The sequence below is a fragment of the Sylvia atricapilla genome, chromosome 8 (assembly GCF_009819655.1).
Source record: "Sylvia atricapilla isolate bSylAtr1 chromosome 8, bSylAtr1.pri, whole genome shotgun sequence".
NCBI classification, from domain to species: domain Eukaryota; kingdom Metazoa; phylum Chordata; class Aves; order Passeriformes; family Sylviidae; genus Sylvia; species Sylvia atricapilla.
The window spans coordinates 13,576,348-13,596,709 of record NC_089147.1 but is presented as its reverse complement, the minus strand read 5'-3'; the positions used below and the strand labels follow the sequence as shown (position 1 = coordinate 13,596,709).

General features: G+C 40.5%; 1 protein-coding gene across 3 annotated transcripts in view; it reads right to left on the bottom strand.

The window, feature by feature from the left end:
* BTRC (beta-transducin repeat containing E3 ubiquitin protein ligase) overlaps window positions 1–20,362 on the bottom strand; it is a 115,583-nt gene that overhangs the window by 12,359 nt on the left and 82,862 nt on the right. For all 3 annotated transcript variants that reach the window (XM_066323684.1, XM_066323685.1, XM_066323686.1), the window contains 5 exons: window positions 10,864–11,095; window positions 6,100–6,286; window positions 2,410–2,506; window positions 1,393–1,530; window positions 798–916 (listed from right to left, as the gene is read on the bottom strand). In XM_066323684.1, coding sequence (XP_066179781.1) covers window positions 798–916; window positions 1,393–1,530; window positions 2,410–2,506; window positions 6,100–6,286; window positions 10,864–11,095 — 773 coding nt within the window. The remainder of the gene's footprint in view (window positions 1–797; window positions 917–1,392; window positions 1,531–2,409; window positions 2,507–6,099; window positions 6,287–10,863; window positions 11,096–20,362) is intronic.

The following is a 20,362-nucleotide window of genomic DNA, read 5'->3' as shown; positions in this document are numbered from 1 at the left end:
TAGTTTACACAAGCACAGAGGAGCTTGCACCCATAGGAATGCATGCTAAGAGCTCCAGAAAAGGCCACCAATGCAGCTTTTTGCTGTCTAACTTCCACTGCATGAGCATTGCTTGTACTCTGACAAGGAGAGAGTATATAACAACATGGAGAAGTCAGACCTGCCCCTTCACATCCAAGTTCAAGTTGCAATGAGCTAACTCATATGTACCTCTATTTACACTACAGGTCTTACACATTCTGGCATCCTCTGATTTGACTAGTGGACTTCACAAATGCACAACATGCACCACTAGTGCTACCTTGAGGTGTCCAGCCTTTTACTGGAGACTTGAAGGCAAGCAAGGTTAGAAAGACTGAATAAAAAAACCCACATCATGCTGAAATTTCATTTAAAGTCATAGGACATCTAGTCATACATATTTTGTTAAATTTAAATGACAATGGATGACTAAACCTTCAAACTTGCTCTGGAAACTTCAACTCTTAAAAGTTATTCTCAAAGAGAATTTATAACATTCTCAGCAAGTGTCAAAACATGCAAAACCTTGGTGAAATGCCAGATGGCCTTCCCAAGTCATCTTGACCTTGACTGGCCTTGGCTTAGATTCTCATTTCTCCTTGACAGCAATTTGCACGGACATCTGATAAACAAGGACAGCACAATGCTGAACAAATATGCTGAACTACTTCTTGGAACTGCTTGAACAGCACACATATAAGAAGAGAATATTTCAGCAGCTTGCAAAGCTAAAATATTAAGAGGCAAACAGAAAGGTCCAAATCATGAGCACACACCTGACTGTTGAGTCTGAAGATCCAGTAATGATCACCCGTTCATCATACTGGAGGCACAGGACAGAACCCGTGTGTCCGGTGAGAATTCGCTTGCATTCCAATGTATTCTTATCCCAGATCTGAGACAGCAAACATTCAAAACCGGACAGTTCAGTGAGGTTTTAATCTCTCAGCACTTACTGGTTTGACTAGACTGTTTTTTACTACAGCACATCATCCATAGTGTACTTTGAACACCTTTAGTGGCATCTGCAGAGTCTTCTACAGGCTCTTCGGTGCAATTCATTGCCATCTTTGACATTACTGGCTTTACTATGAATATTGGTTTTACCCTTCTTAATAGGGTACAAGGCCCATTAATTACATAGCCTGTAATTACTGCTGACAGAAACTCTGTTGGCAAAGCCTGTCTGTCTGAAAACAGGGTCTCTCTAGCCAGATAAAAGAGGCGTAGCTGCTGTGCAGGTGGGAGATGGGGGAAGGAGAAGGCTAGCTTACTAACAAGAGACTGGGTAGGTGTCACTGAAATTAGGACACTATTATTTATGGCATAGGCACTCCAAGCCATTAGTATGCCATGATGGAGCATTCTCACCTTAATAGTATTGTCTCGTAGGCCGCTTACTATCTTCTGATCATCATATTGTAAACAATAAACGCCCTTGCTTGTCTCACTTCGGCAGTGGATCCTCTGTAAACTGTGCCTTCCGCACCGCCAGTTCGACTCTATTGTCTGGAGGAGAGACAGGAGACAGATGTTGGGGAAAAAATAAAGCATGGAACTATCTCCCCTTTTTTGAGTTTGGTTAAGAAAGCAGCAGACACTTTTCTTTATGCTTTTTCCTGCAATCAGGCCCATACAATGACATAACTGCTTTCTAGAATACATGCAATAAAACCAATTAAACAGACAAATGCTTGAAAAACGTATCATGGCTAAACTGGTCTGTGCTGTTGGGAATGGGGAGGAAGAAGTAACCTAAAAGCCTTCTTCAGTCTCCAAGCTTTAGCTCCCTGTGGCTCAACAGCTAAGTAACTGAAGAGAAAGTCTCAGTTAGCTCTATGTGCTTTTACAAACTTGTCACAACAGTGCCCGAGCACGGCTCCTGCCATTAGGAAACAACCAGAACATGCCATTTTGCTCACACTAAATGCAAGGCAAACATGCTCAGCTGCTTCTTGTTTCCCTGAGTCTTAGGACTGCAGACTTTAGAAATGCACTTTCTCCCTGCCTCAGTTCTTGATATATCTTCCTGTAACAGCCCATTAGGTCTCATTGCACCACAAGGAGCAAAGTACTGTGGAACAGAGAAAACCAAGATGTTATGGTGCTGCTGTGATATCTGATGTGCAAAGTGTGGAGAGTCCACCTGCAAACAGCTCACTGAACAATCCAATGCATCCTCTGTCTAAAGGAGCAGCAAGATCTTTTATAACTATCCCAGATCTACAAACTCCAGACAAAAACAGACATGTCAGATTTAATGAAATATTACACTGCAATGGAATATCCCCAGAATTCCATCATCATTAATAAATCAGGAAAATTTAAAGAAAATAAAACTGAAAAGCCAACAGTGAAACACCACCACATCTGGCAGCTGTTTCTTACCTCTATGTCCTGTATAATTTTGGGGTAAAGTGCTCTGTAGAAGGAGTTGGGTGGTGCAGTTCCATCAGGAGGTTTATTTTTAAATAAATATTGCCCCCTGGAAGACAAAGAACATTTCCGTTGAACACAAATCATGTTTCAGCATTTTGGAGAAAGGTCCTCCTGGCATCTTACAAATGGGTAACCACTGCTGACAGATTCACAGTCAAACTTAATTTACTAAGATGGGATGGTTCCTTGTTTGTTTGCCCTGCAACATGTCAGTGTTGTATTTTAACACTGAAATGCCCAAGAAAAATCTGTGTCTAGTAACTAGGGGAAGGGAAATAAATTCTCTATTATGGACAGGGGCCCATGCAGCTCAGTAAGGGTTGACAATGGTTCATGCTTGCAATACTCACAACACATTATCAGAGGTCACCTTTAAAATAAAACATGCAAAGTAAGCAAAGGAACCCTCAAATTCACTACCCATTCAAGGCTAGCTTTTATCTGCATTAGCAGGAACAATATCAGTTTGGTACACAGACATTTTACTGTTACTGTTCTGTTTTGGTAAGCAACACCTCATCTGCGGTGCCTCCCTCATCTCAACACTGATTTGGAATACTCATATCCCAAGCTAGAGTTTTGTTACCAAAAAAATCTGTAAACGGCAATCACTGCCTGCTGTGTAAAAAACTTTAATTCCTCATCCTGAAGTTAAGAAGCCACCAAACACGGTGTGTAAGCTAGTAAACCCCACCATGGGCGTACTAACTGCTGCTCTGCCTGGCAACATGCCTCACAAAATGGAGAGAGGCACAAATGCCTCCGAGTGTAATCCTGGCATCAGAGGCACAGAGTTTACACTGGGCCAGCTCTCCACTTCTCCCTCCCTTGATCCATTACAGCATAATTAATTGTTCAATACTTCCTTATGCATTTCCTTCCTGTCCTTTTAAACTCGAAACTCATTTCAGAGACTGTACATTAGCTGCCTTGATGCACTTGAACTTGACAGATCACAACAATGAACCAAAACCTTCAGGTTGTATGGTAGGACTGGACAAACAAAATGACAAATGCTCAGGAAAAGAACCTTTGATACTTCTTTAAATCAAGTATTCTAAGCACAAGTCAAGGGAAAGATGCTTTCATGTTTGGACAGAGGAATTACCTGTTTCTTCAAAAACCAGTAGACATGCATATGGGAACAGACACGTAATGATGGCACACATGGATGCAGACAAGCCACTAACTAGACAGATGCCTATTTACTGTGATCCAGCCTGAAAGTGCATTCATGAAAATTAATATTATTGGCCAAGGAAGACAAAAATCTATTTGGAGATGCAAAGAATACCTTGGAGACAACCTGGAAGACTTGGGGCAGGTCTAGAAAAACCTGTGTACAAGCCTAAGTGCCTAAAAACCTTTTTATTCTTTCTAACTTTACTAGCTAATGCAACACAAAGTCTGGTTGCTACCTGTAAGTTGTGCCCTTCTGCATGTAGAGTCAGTTGTTTATTGTACAGCTGAAGGATTGCTTGGAATTTCCATGGCATCCCCATAGTTGTTGTGCTGTGGTTGTGGGATAAAAGGAACTATTGTTTGCAGGTTTTGATGACCAGCCAATTCAATCAGACAGACACAAGCATGCCCAGATTTTGGGCTTCTGTTTTATATTTCTCTAAATCTGTGTAACCCTTACTGCTCCCTGACAATCTGCCAGTGAAGGCTGCCGTGCTGCAGAATGGGGGTGTGTGTGTTAATGTTGTAAAGCACAAGCTGCAAATGTTGAAATCAGGCAGATCATGTGCAAATTGAGGAGCTGTAACCAAATAACACCAGTCATCCATCATTCTGAACTGTCCAGCTACTCATCTCCTTGTGCCATGCACAGAGCTAGCACTGATTACAAGCTATAACGTTCTATATGGCAGAGATGCAGTTGCACTGGGTATTTCCTGTCTGCATCTCAACCACACAGTTCTATCTGCTCACCACAGAGATAACCAGAGGGCAATCTGAAAGACTTGGGCACAGCTTGCTCTTGTGTCAAAGCAACCTCCAGCATATAGCACAAACCTGAAGAAGAGGTGCAGTAACAGGGTGACTGTCCTTGACATGAGAAGCAAAATTTTGCACCTGTTTTTTAGAAATACTATATGTCTGTATGACTAGTATTTTGTGCTAATGCTATTTCTGAAGTGTGGAGGGAACAAACCCCAGTGATTTCTCGCAGAAGACTCTCAGCTGATTACACTGTACTCCAAGAATGGAGTACAGTAATTGGGAAGGATCTAAACAGAGAAAACTGAAAATACTAAGATGACAAGACAATACATTTTTATGGCTGGCTAGTGCAGCCAAAACACAGGAAACATCGTCATCTTCCAACACGAAAAAGATTACTGCAAAAAGGAGAATGAGAAACTGTCCTGTTTATCTGTGCAGGTTAAATGTAACAAGTCAATCTGTAGTCTAGGTCTCAGGAACACCTCTCAAACACTGACGTTAGAAAGAGTAAAAAAGTGAAGCTGTGGAATTCCTTTTCCAGGCATTGCCTGGGGAATCTCCATCAGTCGAGGATTTTACGAACAAGTTAGGACAAAGATTTGGAATGACTTAAGTAAAGCCTGTCTCTGCTTATGGGAAATGGAAAGGACTAAATGACCTCTCAAGCTCCTCTTAGGACTTACTGTGAGTGACCTCAACAGTACGGAGAAAAAATGGAAGTCCTAGAGAGAATAAGGCACTAAAATAAATGCAAAAGTTACCACTGCCATGCTTGTGTTTATTTTACACTCTTTAGAAACACTGCACTATTGTAAGCAGATCAAAGTAGTATTTATTTTTAAAGAATGTCTCATAATCCTGATTTACTTGCCTTTACTTACTGAGACCAAGAATATAACAAAATTAACCATAAACCAGGGGTCTTTGTTTGCAACTCTGTATCTTTTTCTTTTTAATAGCAACCAAAATGCCTGAGCTGTCACTTTTATCTTGTTTATGAAATATTCATACCCAGTTTCCCTTCTGCCAACATCCTAGGGACACCCTTGGAAAAGAAAATTATGTATTAAGGGGTGTACCCCTGAGAGAGAAAGTTCTAATGAAATGTTAGCAGAGCAGCTTCAAACTTGAGTGAGACCTACATTGTAGTAAGGCTATTACAGATGATTATTAACTAATCTATCTGCATTTCTAAAGTCCCCTATTCTCTGTGGTACCTACCCTCAGCTTCCAGTTTGAAAATTAAACAGATATCTAATAGTGAAAATCTGCTGAGGAAAACAAACAGACCTATCAGGAAAGAACTAATTCATAGCACATTCTCCCCCACTGCCACTCCTGAAAAAGCTCTTCTGCTCTGAACTGCTGACCGGTTTAGGGTTCCCCTGAGGCACACACAGCTTCTTAATTTGAACTGAATGACAGCTGGGTGTAAAAATCTCAGTCTGTATATCTCACTTGTCACAGTGGGGTAAGAGCATGATCAGATGAGGAAGTCGAGGAAAAAATCACCACGTTGCCACAGCCAAACGATGCCCTAATTCCCCAACCCCTGAGTTTTGGTGTAACAGTCAGGTTTGGAACCAACATGATTTTTCAGTGCTGAATAACTCTTCAAATATGGTTTGAAACACACAACCCCTACTGTCCTGAATGGGGGCAAAAGAGGCAAAGTTTCAGTTTCCTTACCATCCTCTCCTCTCTGATAAACCCCTCCACAGGGAGTCTGTCCTGACCATTCTCTCAATGAGCTTCTTCCACAGCATCCCATCTGACGTCACCCGGTACCACTCCTTGCACACCAGCTCAGCAGCACACAAAGATTTGGCATCCAGGTATGACAGAATGTTCTCAGCAATGTGATCCAATCCCCGAGCTGGGGGAGAGCAACAACAGAAAAACATTATTTGCTGGACAGACACAGAGTTTAAAACAACTCCACCTGCTAGTACAAAGATACACTCTCCTTCCATCTCATCTTCTCCATGTAGAGCTGGACCAAACGCACAGAAGATCATTTGAGGCTAAGTTCAGGAGTGAGCAGTGTTCTCCAACTTCCTTTGGATATAGCACAAGTCATTAAAAATAATAAAGAATCCAAGAAGTCATTCCAATCTATTTCGATGGGTTTTAGCACTAGGGGGATATTCTGTGGATGGCATTTCCAACTCAGCAACGCAACCCCCAAAATCTCTCTATATTAGGACCATTTCTCATCTCACTGCTACAGCTGTTCTCATGTTGCAACGGCTCAAAAGCTGTTTTTGCTAAAGCAGTAGCTTTTAAATGTAATGAAGAAAAAAATATATATTCCCAATGTGTGCCCTGAAGCGTAGTGGTACCTTTAGACAGGGGGGAGGGAAGGATATGCAGATGCACAGGACATCAAGATGGAAGGAGAGGCTGTGTAAGGAGAAAGTGAAGCAGGTTTGCTGGTTTCATTTATTTTAGTGGGTGAAGGAAAAATATGCACCAAAATAATATAATTTTAAATATTTCCCAGTGTGAATACCAGGACTGGCTTTACTTTAACATGACTGGAGTGAAATGTAAAGCAATTGCACCAAGCAGCTCAATGTATCTATGTAGGGAAGGTAATGCTATGTTTCTTAACTGGATGCATGTAGTCAGTAAAAATGTGCCCTTACCACCTCAAATTTAATCACAATCACGACACTTCAGGAAGACCTCTTAAAATGAGAAGTTATACAAATACAGCTTCTCTTGAAGGGTGTTTAATCCACACGTGAGACACACCACAAAGAGATTATCTCACTTCACAGGTTAAATCTCATATGCTTTGTGAAAGTTTAGACCACATCATCCCTCAGGCATAATGTTCAGTCCAGCCAAAAATGAAGCATGGCAGATTGGTATTACATGCCAATCATTACATGCCTCTGGTTCACATTTGGGACAAAGTTAAATACATGTTTTCTTGCTTTTAAAACAAGAGTCTCAAAGAGTAGGCCCTGCTCGTGAGAGGGAAAGAAAAGGCAGTGAGTACATTTTTACAGTCACACTGTAAAACCCAAACTGGGTGCAACCAGCTGACTTTGATTAGAGTTAATGACACACAAATGGCCCAACCTTCTTTTCCTTAACGAAAAGATCTCAAAACTATCTCCCACTGCATGAAAATGAGACAATTCAATGTGCCTCCTCCTGCTGCTTTCAAATATACTAAACTTAGAATACGCTTTGGGTCAGATGTTCTGCTCAGCATTTTATGCTTCAATCTTTATGTAGAAAAAGCATGTGAATGGTACCAGGCACAACCAGAGAGTGGAGAAAGAGGTCTGACATTTCTTAGATTAGATGTCAACCTGCAAAATAAAAGCATCATCAGCCTTTATTATGCATTTAATCTGAAAAAAACATGTATAACCACTATTTAAAAAAAAAAAAAAAAAGTGTTTATAAATGTAGATTGACTCCACAGCAAATTGTGGAAAGAGGGAGACTACAGTTTAGTGAATGTGGACTGGAATTTTTAGGAATTCCACACCTGGCAGGGTAGACATGGACATCCTGTTGCCCTATTCCTGAAGCTTTGTAAGGAAATGGCAGATTTCCCAGTCTGTGTTGCTTCCAGTGGGCTCACAGACATTTACAGACCCACCAGGACACTTACAAATGCCTGCCTCTGTAGTATACTTACAGGTGGCTTTAAGTCAGCAGCATCACAGGATAAATTAATTTTATATACAGGGAATAACCGGTGGCTTTAGGAAGCAGGGCTACACCGCAACACCTGGGCACAGTAATCTTCACCCATGTGGCCCTTTCTATTTTGTCTATCTACTTTAGATCTTGGCTGCAATGAGGTGCTGTAACTACTGCCATGTCCTTAAGTCATCCTGTGCCATTCATACTAGACCCTTTGCATGAAAGAATACTAATGTTTTGGCCTCTCCTTTTCACATTTATGGTAAGAGGATGGGCAGAACTATTTTGGCCCGGTTGCAAACTCAATTTTATTATTTTGCTTCTTAGGAACAGCACAACTCACTGAGGCATGTATCTAACAAAGCATTGCTTCCTTAAATAGGGAAAACTCTGCTCACAGAAGATTTTGCTAAATGGATGTGAAATACGATTAGCCTTTCAGCCCTCCGAACCAACAAGAATGTTTCAGTTATTTCACACATGAAATCCTTATCAAAATGACTTTCCTCATAAAAAATGTTAAACAGCTTGAAAATGCTAAGCAGAAGCCTTATTTTTCAGAAACTGAACAAACTTTGTTAAGTACACAGTTAAGCTGTATTTTTCAAACAGCCTTAATTTTATTCAAAGCCCTGGGAAAATAATCTGAGCCAACTTTACTCTATACTAGTAAAACATGCCCATGATCTAAAACTACCTGTAATTCTGTTCATTCTTTGGGACTGTGCTAGGAGGACAGAGATAAGATGCCTCATGATTTTGAAGTAGCTTTATTGTTTTATTCACTCAAGGGGGAGAGCAGGACAGAGAATGAAGTAGTAAAAATTAAACCAGAGTACTGAACACTTGAGAATCTTAGAAAGCTAAAAAATACTTACAGAGTTTAGGGTGGTTTTTTTCATTATATGACTTAATTTAGAATTTCAGGTTCATCACTCTTTCCTAGGCAGCTTCTTACCTTCCTCCCTTCCCATTCCTCTCATCAGAACCTGCTTATACTCGGGACATTCTGTACAGACTGCAGAGTCTGTGCCAGTGTAATTCCTAGCCATTAATTTTCTCCCTTAGAGCTATATTCACTAGAAGATTTGCAATTTGCAAATATGCAAATTGATGCACATACATTATTTACGCATGCATTTCCCCCAACTATTAAAATACTCACATATTAGCTGCTTGATTCCTATTTATTCTGCATTCTGATTGAGTAAAATCAGCTGGGCAACTGTGAACAGACCAGTAACAAATGTGGTATGGCTAGGAAATCGGGAATGTCTCTAGAAGTATTTAGAGCACCTGCCCAAAAATCTCAAATAAAGTGCTGTAGGAAGAAATTAACCAAGTGCAGTGAGATGTGTTGATTTCATGGGCTGCTTTCATGGGGTTCTGTGGAGAAAGACCTGGAAAAATTGTGTATGTAGCTACATGTATACTTCCACTTTAAAAATAGGGAAACCAATGTAGTTTCCAAACCCTTATTTTTCTGAAACAGAGCAGCTCCACAAGTTGCTCTAAGTACATGAGATTATTGCCATTGGACTACTAAAAACTAGCACAAAGCAGGTACTTAGCATAACTAAGATTTTTTTTTTAATGCTACAACAGCCATTTGATTACTGGGCACAATGAGCTTAAAATCCAATGAGTCTACCTATTTAACTTCCAACTTCCTTGCAGTGCCTTTATGTTTTATACAATTCACAGTTAAACATACTTTTTTCCATCTTTTAACGCTAGAATTTATATTTCATGTTGAGAACTCCCTTATGAAGAATGATCAAATGACTGGATTGATCAAATTGCCAGAGGTTCAGCACTTCTCCAAAGGTATTCACAGAATAAGCTTTTAGCAAGGAACGTCTCTTCTACAGGCTGTTTAGAGACACCACCTGTACCACTTCCTACTCAGGTCCCTTTCAAACTAATGACCTATGGCATGGGAATGCTAATCTATTATTTATCTATCTATCTATCTATCTATCTATCTATCTATCTATCTATCTATCTATCTATCTATCTGTCTATCTATCTATCTATCTATCTATCTATCTACAGAGGTATGATCTGAAAAAATATGAGCAAAAGAGCCAGGAATTTCTGTTTGGTTCTGAAACTCTATTGCTGTATGTATCTGATCTCCCATAACTTTGGCTTTCCCACTTGTAAGACAGGGCCGATATAAAACTGCATGTACACTGCTTTGTGTGTGCATTCTGTGAGACCTGCCCAATGCCACATCTGAGAACATCTGGGGTAGTATTTTCAATGGAAAGCATACAAAGGTGTTAAAAACAGAACACTTCCATCTTTTGCTCTTATGCCCTCCACTTTCTATTAGCGATAAACATATAATCAAAGGAATGGCCTCAGGAAGTTATTTCAGTAGGAAAAAGAGACAAATATCTAAATAAGAAAAGGGAAAACCTCAGCTGAGCAACCAGGAAGAGTAGTAGTTTTAATTTTAAAAAATTTCGTTATTCATGCATTGTTGTGGGCATTAAAAGCTCAACTACCTGCCCTTGTGGCTTGGGATAACTACCCTCACAAAACACAGATTAGCTATCATTTACTCCTAGACAAACCATGACGGTGTTTGATCATGCCTTGACACACAGTAGAAACACAAATTAAAATATTACAACATTTCATACTGGAATAGAGCTTTTCATTCAAAAGCAATCTGTTTTGCAAACTGACCCTACAAGGGACGTCTCCAGCAGGGTAGGGCTGAACAGAATAGTTTTTGAAGGACAGGGAGCAAGCTCCCTCTGCCTGCAGAAATACCTGGCAGTGCAGTGATGAAGTCCCGCTGTAACATGGGTTTGAGGTACGAGTTTATGTGTCCATGCTGGTAATGACACATCTGGGAGATGAGGTGCTCCACAAACTCCACCTGGTCAGACTCGGACCACTGTTCAAAGTACTTGACGCAGAGCTCCTTCTCCTTCTCATAGCTTGCAGACAGTTTCCTTTGCTTGGGCACAATCATACTGGAAGTGCCATTGGCAAGTTTTGTCTGTAAACAGGAAGGAAAGGAACAACCCAAATAACACATATGTGAAGAAACACAAGCAGTTGTACAATGTCTTTTAGGGAGGAGACAATAAAAGGCAAAAATCCCTCTGACACATGAAAGCTGTCTGAGACTACGTATCCCGGCCGGTGCTGTCAGCCCACATGCAGCCTGCAGGACAATGCACTGGCTCCTGCCAGAGCTGCACACAAAGGACTCAAGTCAGATGGGAAACCTTCAGAAGCAGTTTAACATAAACACAACTTTATTTAACATGTAGACAGTAAAATGCATTTGGATTCCTAATGTACATATACCAGCTACTTCAATGCACCACCAGCAAACTGCATTTGTACTCTGCAGTACAAACTACTTTGTTTTTTTCTTCTAAAGAATGGATTGCTGCTAAAATTCATAGGGAATGCATGAAATGGATTAAAAAAATTGAATTACACCTCGAGCGCAAAGCCAGCTAAAATACACCCTGACATTTGGTAAATACTTCTTTCACAGAATAAAATATTTTCAACTTTCTGAGGACTGTTAATATCTTGTCAGAAGCAGTCAGCTCAAAGAAGAGTTTCAGGGACAAAACAGAACACTGACATTTCAATTTACTACTTGATAGTAAGATATAAATTCTGCTTTCTAAATGATTTAACTGGAAGAAAAGTGCACATTTTGCATTGCAAGTGTATCCTTTGTCCAAGTAAAATTAACCATTTGCTGGGAAATTATTTTTTCTTATGCTGGTCAAATGGTTTCTATTTCCTGCTGAAAACATGTGATTTTCTCTCCTTCATTGCAACAGTTTAACATCAGACAGTATTACAATAACAGTCAATACTATTACAACATTTTTATTGTCAAAATATGCACAGAATTTCTTCATTATTTATCAAACAATTGGAAATAACTTACAGGTATAAGAATACATAAAATACTAAGGTAGGGATATCATACATCATCATGTATGATGATAATTCCAAGTATCAGCCTTGCCAGGGGACCTTACTAAATTCAAGCGAAAAAAGTAAGTCCCTAAATCTCTCTGCAAAGATATCTAATGAATGAAAAGAAATGCAATGATTAAACGATTTTACAGGAAAGGAAAAACAACAAAAAAGCCTCTTTTCAGCAAGTGCCAAAACAGCAGGCAATTTAGAGACCACAAAATTTAGTTACCAGTAGTAGATTTGGAATGCAGAAGTTTCTCATTTCTTGGGAATAAGTAACTCCTGAACTTCAATACCTCCCAATCCCAACAGAAATCCTGACTTTGGAACACCAAAATCTCGTAATTTGAAAATCTACTTATCTGATCATCATATACATTTCATTTTCTTGGAGATAATGCACCTAAATACTCTTTTCAAAATTTCTGGAGAGCTGGACCTTCCTTTGGTAGAAAAAGACAGTGAACCGCTGTGATTTTTAACAAGTAGCTTTTTCTATTTCTGGATTATAGTTTGACTTCAGTGTCTTTGAGAACACAGAACATGATGATCACACCATCAGTGCACCATTCTGCAGCTCAATGTTTTAAAGTTTACCCCTGATCCTCCCTGTGAATGTGTGGCCGTGGCTGTGTGTGGCTGTGTCCAGCAAGATCATGCAAGACAAAGACGGAAAGTTACGATTTCATTCAATCCTCACATGAACAGCACTGACTGCAAGCAAGTCAAAGAGCCAGTACTGGGCAACAGGATTGAAAAACTCTCTCTTGGGCCAAGAGACATCACTAAAGAAACTGTCAGAATCAAGTCCTGTGTGTGAAAGACTGGACTTTATCTAGCCAAGTCCAACAGTACTCAAGATGATTACCAGTGGAGTGGACTGAACACCAGTGCTAAGGGATTCTGGTAATTCTTGTTGCAGTTCAATTGCCTGCAAAACAGGAATCCCAGTAAAAATGCTGGATTAAGATAGCGAAGAGATATTGTAATCCACAAGCTTGATCTCATTTGTTTCTCATTTTCTTTGCTGTGCATCTTATGAAACAGGTTACCTCTACAAAGCATTTTTTAAAAACCTATACATCTGTCTTTTAATTCAGGAGAATTAAATGTGAATTCTGCCTAATATGCTGAGCCTGACTGAAGTATACAACTGATGAGCAAAGAACACAAAGGTGCAGCTCCTTTCACTGGGTGGCACCAGGTTCTGGCCTTTCCTTGCCTTCTGAACACCCTTCTCCCAGCAGCCTTCAACACTCCCCTTACTTCTAAAACATTGGTTTGTGGTATCAAACAGAAGTTGCAACATCTGCAAATACAAGTCATGGCTTATATGTGTAAAATAGATGGCTTAGATGGGACAAAAAATGCATTCTGCCTGAACACAGGCTTCTTGGATAGAAATAATGAGTAAATTGAAGAATCCATTGACCAGCACTTTTAACAGCTCTGGAAGTGAAACTCCAAATTTATAAAGTGGTTCTGCTAATAAAAATATTTGACAGTGTTTACATCCAAATTAGTGCTGCATTCTTATAATGTCAGCTTGAGACCTGTTTTGCACCCTTGTCTGGTCTGGTTTCCCACCCAAAGGAGTGAACGTAAGCTCAGAGGTGTGCCCAGCAGGTGCTATGGTTTGTGCAAGCATGGGACCAAGAGGACAGGACACGCCATGAACACAGCAGTTCTGCAGAGTAGAGACAGGTTAACTGACAGGACTCTCAAATCACTCAACCTACAGTTTAGAACAGAAGTTCCAGAATTTGAATTTAAACATTCCTGAAAATCCACTGGCAGTTCAGTGAAAAAGGCCTATTACAAAAAAAAACCCAACCAACCAAACAAAAAACCATCAACAAAACAACATCATCAAACCATCTGTATTATTGAAACCCCTACAGCCTCTCCATCTCAATACAATAACCAGGCCTCACCTGAAAAAGGGAAACCTGTTCCACTTGCTATCCACACTGCTAGGGTAAATATTCATCCAAGTGCATTGTATACAATCACATTTTTCATAAGCCTCACTTCCAAAAATGGCAAAGAAGTATAAGCACTGCTAGTTCATCATCTGGGAGGAAATTTGGCTATAACAGAGCAAAATTCTAAGCTGGAACAGATGAAGCTTTACCAGCTCCTTCTCACAAAGCCCTGTATGTGAGGGCTGAGAGGTGCCCAAGCTGGCTCTGGGCACCATGACTCATCTGCAGGAATGGCAGAGGTGTCCTTTGACAATGCTGAGCCTGAGCTCATAAGCTGTGCCAGGAAACCCAGGGGATAGAGTGCCTCAGGTTGATACTAGCTCAGGGATCTACGTACTATGCTCCGCTGCAGCCCATAATTACAAGACCATTTCTCCAAATGGCTACATTTAACACAAAGCACATTTGTATGCCCAGTGAAGTAGAAGAGGACTAATATATGAAAGGACTTTAATCTAAATAATGGCTTGCAATTGTAGGAAGGTGCAATATTTCAACACAGATAAATAAAGACTGGATAAATCTACTGCTTTGCATAGAAAACAAACCAGCTATAGTAAATCACAGCTGTAACCCATATACAACAACCAAGGTTACTTTTGGTTTTGTTCAGTACAGAGGACCGAGGAGCCTCATAAAGCACAGAAAAAAACCAAACCCGAGAAACTTCCCTGATTGTAGTACAATCAATACTGTTTACCCACCAATATGAGTGGTCACAACTTTTTTTTGTTTGTTTTTTTAATTACATCCTCTAGTCATCACAAAGGCCTTTGTTCAGGCACCTTTCACAACATAGATGAATTCAGGTTTTGTGTTTCTCAATGCAAGCAGACAAGTCTTCAAGCTAAAGAGAAACTGTCTCCTAGAATATTAAGAATGGCTTAAATGATGCCAGCAAGGTTTGGGACCTTCTGAACCTTCAAGACATCTTCACGCTGAAGCTCTGAAAATACTGAGAGTTTAGACCACCACTGTAAATTTCAGTTTCTCCCTAGATAAAAGGGAAGGTCTTCTCTTCCATGTTCCAGTACCAACAGGTCATACTGGACTTCTTCCCTCCTTCCTGGACTACAGGCTCTGATACAGACAAATGTCCTTTACTGCTTCTCTGCAACTGCAGCATTTCACCTCCAATTGATTGCACTGCTTGTTGTGGTTAAGTCACTGATCTAGACAGAGCCACCTTAACAGGAATTTTGGATGGGTCTTAGTGAAGTGGAGGAAAAAAGAGGACATAATGTTTAATTATAAGAAATGATTGAAATAGGCACAGACGTACCCCGGGTGCCTCTGCACTGCAGCAAGCTCTAAACTTGTTATCGTTAATGGTTTAAATTTCACTGTGCTAATCATTTCAGGACACAAGCCTTTCTTGATAATCTAATGAATTATTCCAACATCCTTCAGCAAAAAAAATCCTCCATGACAGCACTAATTACAAGACGTTTTCCCAGTGCTTATGTAAAATATGACAGAGCAGCAGCTTAGGGAATTGCAGAAAACTGCTTCTAATTTCCACTGAGAAACTGACAAACACCTCTCTTTCATCTCTCCCAGCTCTCAAGTAAGATTTAACTTTCTCATTTAGTTAATTACCGAGTGAGGATCATCATTTTCCCGGATCGGAGCGGCACAGAGCCTTTATCGTGTTAACTTGTGAACTTGATCGATGGCTGCTGCTAAAACTTAATAACTTCACCCCCTGGCAAATTGTAAGATAAATATAATAGGAGAAACTCTGACAGTAAAAACCTGCCAGAAATGAGCGTTGTGTTTATGTTTCTTTGCAGGCAGCAAAAAAACAACCGACAGCTTATTACTGGGTGCGTGTTACTTATATTTAAAAGACTCCAGGCAGTTAACTTTCTGCGTACTGTTCAAACTTTACTCACAAGATAAAAGACACTGGGGAAAAAAACCCCAAGTAATGGAATGACAAAGAAAGGAACCACGGAGGTGTATGTCCAGGGGCCAAGGAAGGTGGGGAAAGACAGAACTTCACAATGAAAGCAAAGCCATGCTTGCCTCTATATCCTCAATATTCTTCAAGATTCAGCACATTAAAAATGCCCACAACTGTGAATCCAAACATGAAACTATTTTCACCAGCAGCAAAAGCTCAGGAACTCTGGATCAAGTCAGAAGCATGTAGGAAAAGCAGAGGGATTAAAAAGTACCAGCATGGCCACAGGATGATGTGGTTTCATGCCTGAAAAGGTGCTCTTAGGCAGAGAACCTCAGCCCAGCTGGCTTTCCAAGGGTTACTTGTGTGGCCATGGAATTGCTGACTACTGCCCATGATGAAGTAGCCACTCAATGCCACATCAATGTAAGTACAGCAATGTAACAAAAATGGTGAACCAGAGCTGAGGTATGCCAGCCCTCCATGCTAAAGGCAGAGATAGTTACTTGAGAAAAAAGGGTGGTTTTTGCTCGGCCTAAAGGCAGTAACACTGTAATTAAGAGGATACAGGTTCAATTTCTATGGCTGGCTTCTTCTGTTTTAGTCTTGCAATCACCAAATGCTGCAGAATTGATTCCCAGACTGCCAAGGCTAAGCAAAGAGAAGTTCCTTTGCAGCTCCTCACTGGCAGCTCCCTATAAAAGAACTCCTTTGCTTTGAGAATTGGGGGGTGGTGAGGAGGTTATCTCACCATAAAAAACACGATCTCATGAGCCATAGCACCTGAGAGACATGAGTAGGGCAGCCAGCTCCTCATTTTTCTCCTTTGCAGGATGAACCTGCTTTTCCAGTGTTTGAGTTGACAGCAAGGCTACAATGCTAGGTCATTAAACAACTCACTCCATTTACTTTTATTTTAAAAGCTCAGTTTAGAATCTACCCATTTCTGCCTGCCTCCATCTCACATAACAGCCTCTGTGAGGTTAACCATGGGTTTAGCTCATATATGGACTTACTCGCTCAGTACTGAATTACTTTCCACGCTGCAAAGCTCACTGAAACATTCTGAAAAACGAACATAACCCAGAAGTAGATGATCATCAATCACATCTGAGAGTCAAAAAGAAAGCACCATGAAAGAAACCACAGCATCTCTACTGTTTGTTTTCAAGAAAAAAAATTCAAAACACACATACTGAAATTAACAGCACCCAAGGAACTAGCAATTTTGCTTCTCTGGAGCTTTAGGCTGCTTGTCCACATCTGGTTTCTAATCACACTGCAGAAAAGCTTTGTAAGAAAGGCTACATCTAGATGAAAGATCACGGGAATTACACTGGACACAGCAGTCCAACCTGCTGCACTTTCTGAAATCCTGGGAGGGTAACAGTTTTCAAAGGTACCATCTAAGTACCTATGATATGGTGTCAGTCTGGAGGGCACCTGGCTAAGGATATTACCTCAGATACAGAAGAAAGGGAAAAGGCTGATTTTGTTCAGGGCCAGGAAAAGCTACAGACACCAAAAAAGTAACATGGGACTGGGGAGACAGGACTGTGCCATGGGCACTTGCACATAGGCTATACAAAGAGCAGCAATAATACCTTGCTGGATAAGATGCTCCCCTCCCACACTGCTACACAGTAAACAGCAACAGGGAGAGGAGATTAAAAAACTATTTCTTTTAGGTTAATACTTAATGTTTCAGACAGGCTAATAAAGTTTAACTGTCTGGAATCTCATAGCTTTTACTGTAAACTTTCCTTTGATACAGATCTCCCACCTGAATTTTAAGTGTTGACAAAAACCTTCAAAATAAAATTTCTTTGATGCCAGCAATGGATGTGAATTGGGAGTCCCTCTCCTCCTCCTCATCTCCAAGTTGTCTTTGCAAATAACAAGCACTGATGAGAAATCTGCTTGCATCAGCACAGCAATGGCATATGTTACTTTCCCAAACTATGATCCCTGACCAAATGCATATCTAGACATTTGGGGGGGAGGGCAGGGACCATCACTCTTAAAGAGATAGATTTCAGAGCACACCTTTTACTAGCTGTGATCGTACACAAATTTCAAAGCAGACAATCCAGTAACAACAAACCTCTTCCAGTGGAAACCACCAAAGGAAATGCTTTCTTCCTTGGCATGGCTACCAGAACCAGAGTGGAACTGCTGGGACCATTACATGTTATAACTGTTAATGGAGGGAAGGCATATGCACATTATGACTTGGAGAACCAGTGTACTAAAGTCATCAGGTAATGGCCAGTAGCAGCAAAGCGCTCATTTATGTCAGGGAGAGGCATAAGTAAACAATGCTCTAAGCAGCAGTTTCATAGTTTTCTGGAACAGTTGCTTCTGTTTTTAAAACACTCAAGCATGATCTACTGCCTGAGTGAAGTTACTCTTTATGGGTGTTACTGTTGATTTCCTTCTTGCCTTCAAGTGCTCCCTTAACTGAGAGAGAAAGGCAGCCAGGAACAGGTAGATGGACTCAAGTGATTCAAAACATGGCTGAAGTAACACTGAAGACTGATACCACTGTGAACAACACAATGAGAGAACGGTCATAAAAACCTGTTATCTGCTCTCAATAACACTACTGAGACTTTCAAACCACTTGGTTCTGCCTATGCAAAGCTTTTAGCACCAAGAAACACAAGCCCTCCAAGATGGCTTACTCTGTAGTATTTTCCGTGAGTTTTTTCCTCTGAAATGCATTTTGTTACCAACAACAAAAGACACACACACAACAAACTACTTGGCCAAGGCAACGTGAAAGATTCAGAATTAAAGTCAGGAATATACATGCTGGGTACCATATAGTATTTCCCAGCAACAGGAGTACTACATATTTCCAGGCATACTTGAGAGATGTAGCAAACAAAAACCCAGCAGCCTTCTGAAGAAGCACAAGATTCATGTATGTGCTCTGCTCCCATTGCAAATGTACTCCTTGGATCTGCTGGAGGAGTTGGCTACACGAGCACTCCCTAACCTATTTCAGTCAAAATAAGCTTGTTAGCAGAGACCTGCTATTTAAACTGTCTACACTAAAACACCTCATCTTAACTGAGAGCAGGTTTGCAGTTTTGCTGACAGATCCTGCAGGGCAGCAACCTGCAGCAGCCAGGCAAAGGCTGCATGGTATTCTTTTCTACCAGTACAGCCAGATCTAGAAGAGGGCATCTCAGCAACTCACACTGGCTGACATCAATACTACTGCTGTAGGCAGCCACCACAGAGGCAGCTGTAAAAGGAAAAATCCATTAAATATTCTTGTATAGTGCTAAGTGAAAGCTGGTCAGTGGTCTGCAGCCAAAATCTTGAGATTTTTGTCTTGCAGTCTCCTATAACCCATACAAGGTCATCCAATAACCCTTTCTTGCTAAGGAGCATTATCTTCTAGAGATGAGCTGTTCTGCTAAACATTCAGTCAACTCCTGGCAAACTGGGGTGATTCCCATGGAGGATGCCTAGGATTGCTAAGGAAGATGGATTTTTTTTTGCATGGGGAAGACTGGGGATTATCCACCAGCCTTCCACTTCCTAAAGCGAAGTGACAGCAACAGGCTGTAGGAAGCAATGCTCTGGACTTTAAAAGGAAGACTTTCAAAATATGAGTGGACAAACTTCCGAGCAAAATGAACTGGCTGTGAAGTAATCCTCCTCTGAAGAGGCAGCTGAACTGCAGACTTCTAGATGTTTTGAAGTTTTCTTTGAATTTCTATCTTAAGATTATGTTGGTCCATTCTTTTATTGGTATCTAGCAAGAGATTCATGACCTGAGGAAAATACTCCAAAAAATAGATGCTAAGGACAATGAATTCTGTATCTTCAGAAATTGCATTAAGTTGGGTTAGGCCAATTGCTGCTGATATGTGAAAGCATATGACAGAAGAAAGGCAGAAACCAATACCCTCTACTACAGCAAGTGACCAGGTCTAACCATAACAGCACTTCAGGAAGGCATATGCAGCTCCACAGCTGAGTAGACTTCATCCCTATCAGCTGACACTCAAACTGTGGAACTCAGAAGCCCAAGTCACAGACTGTTCCACTAGGGATTCCTCCTTGGCTCACTGTTTAGCTGCCAATAATCTTTCAGAAAAATACCTCAAACTAAAGGAGTGAGGGAGTTTTCCATTATTCTTCTCCCTATGGCAGACTCAATCAAAGCAGTCACGTTTGAATGTAGCATATAAACAATACAAATCCCCTAGTAAATTGTGTCAAAACAGAACTGCTAACCTCACTTGGTCCTCCAACTTACTGTATTTTCCACATAACGTTCCCTCAGTCAAAGCCATGATTCTGCTATTCCTTTTAGTGAGTTTGTTAATAAACAATGAAATCAGCATCAATTCACCTATATTTCCCTTTCTACAAATAATAAAAAAAGGTTTCTCTTCTTTTTTTC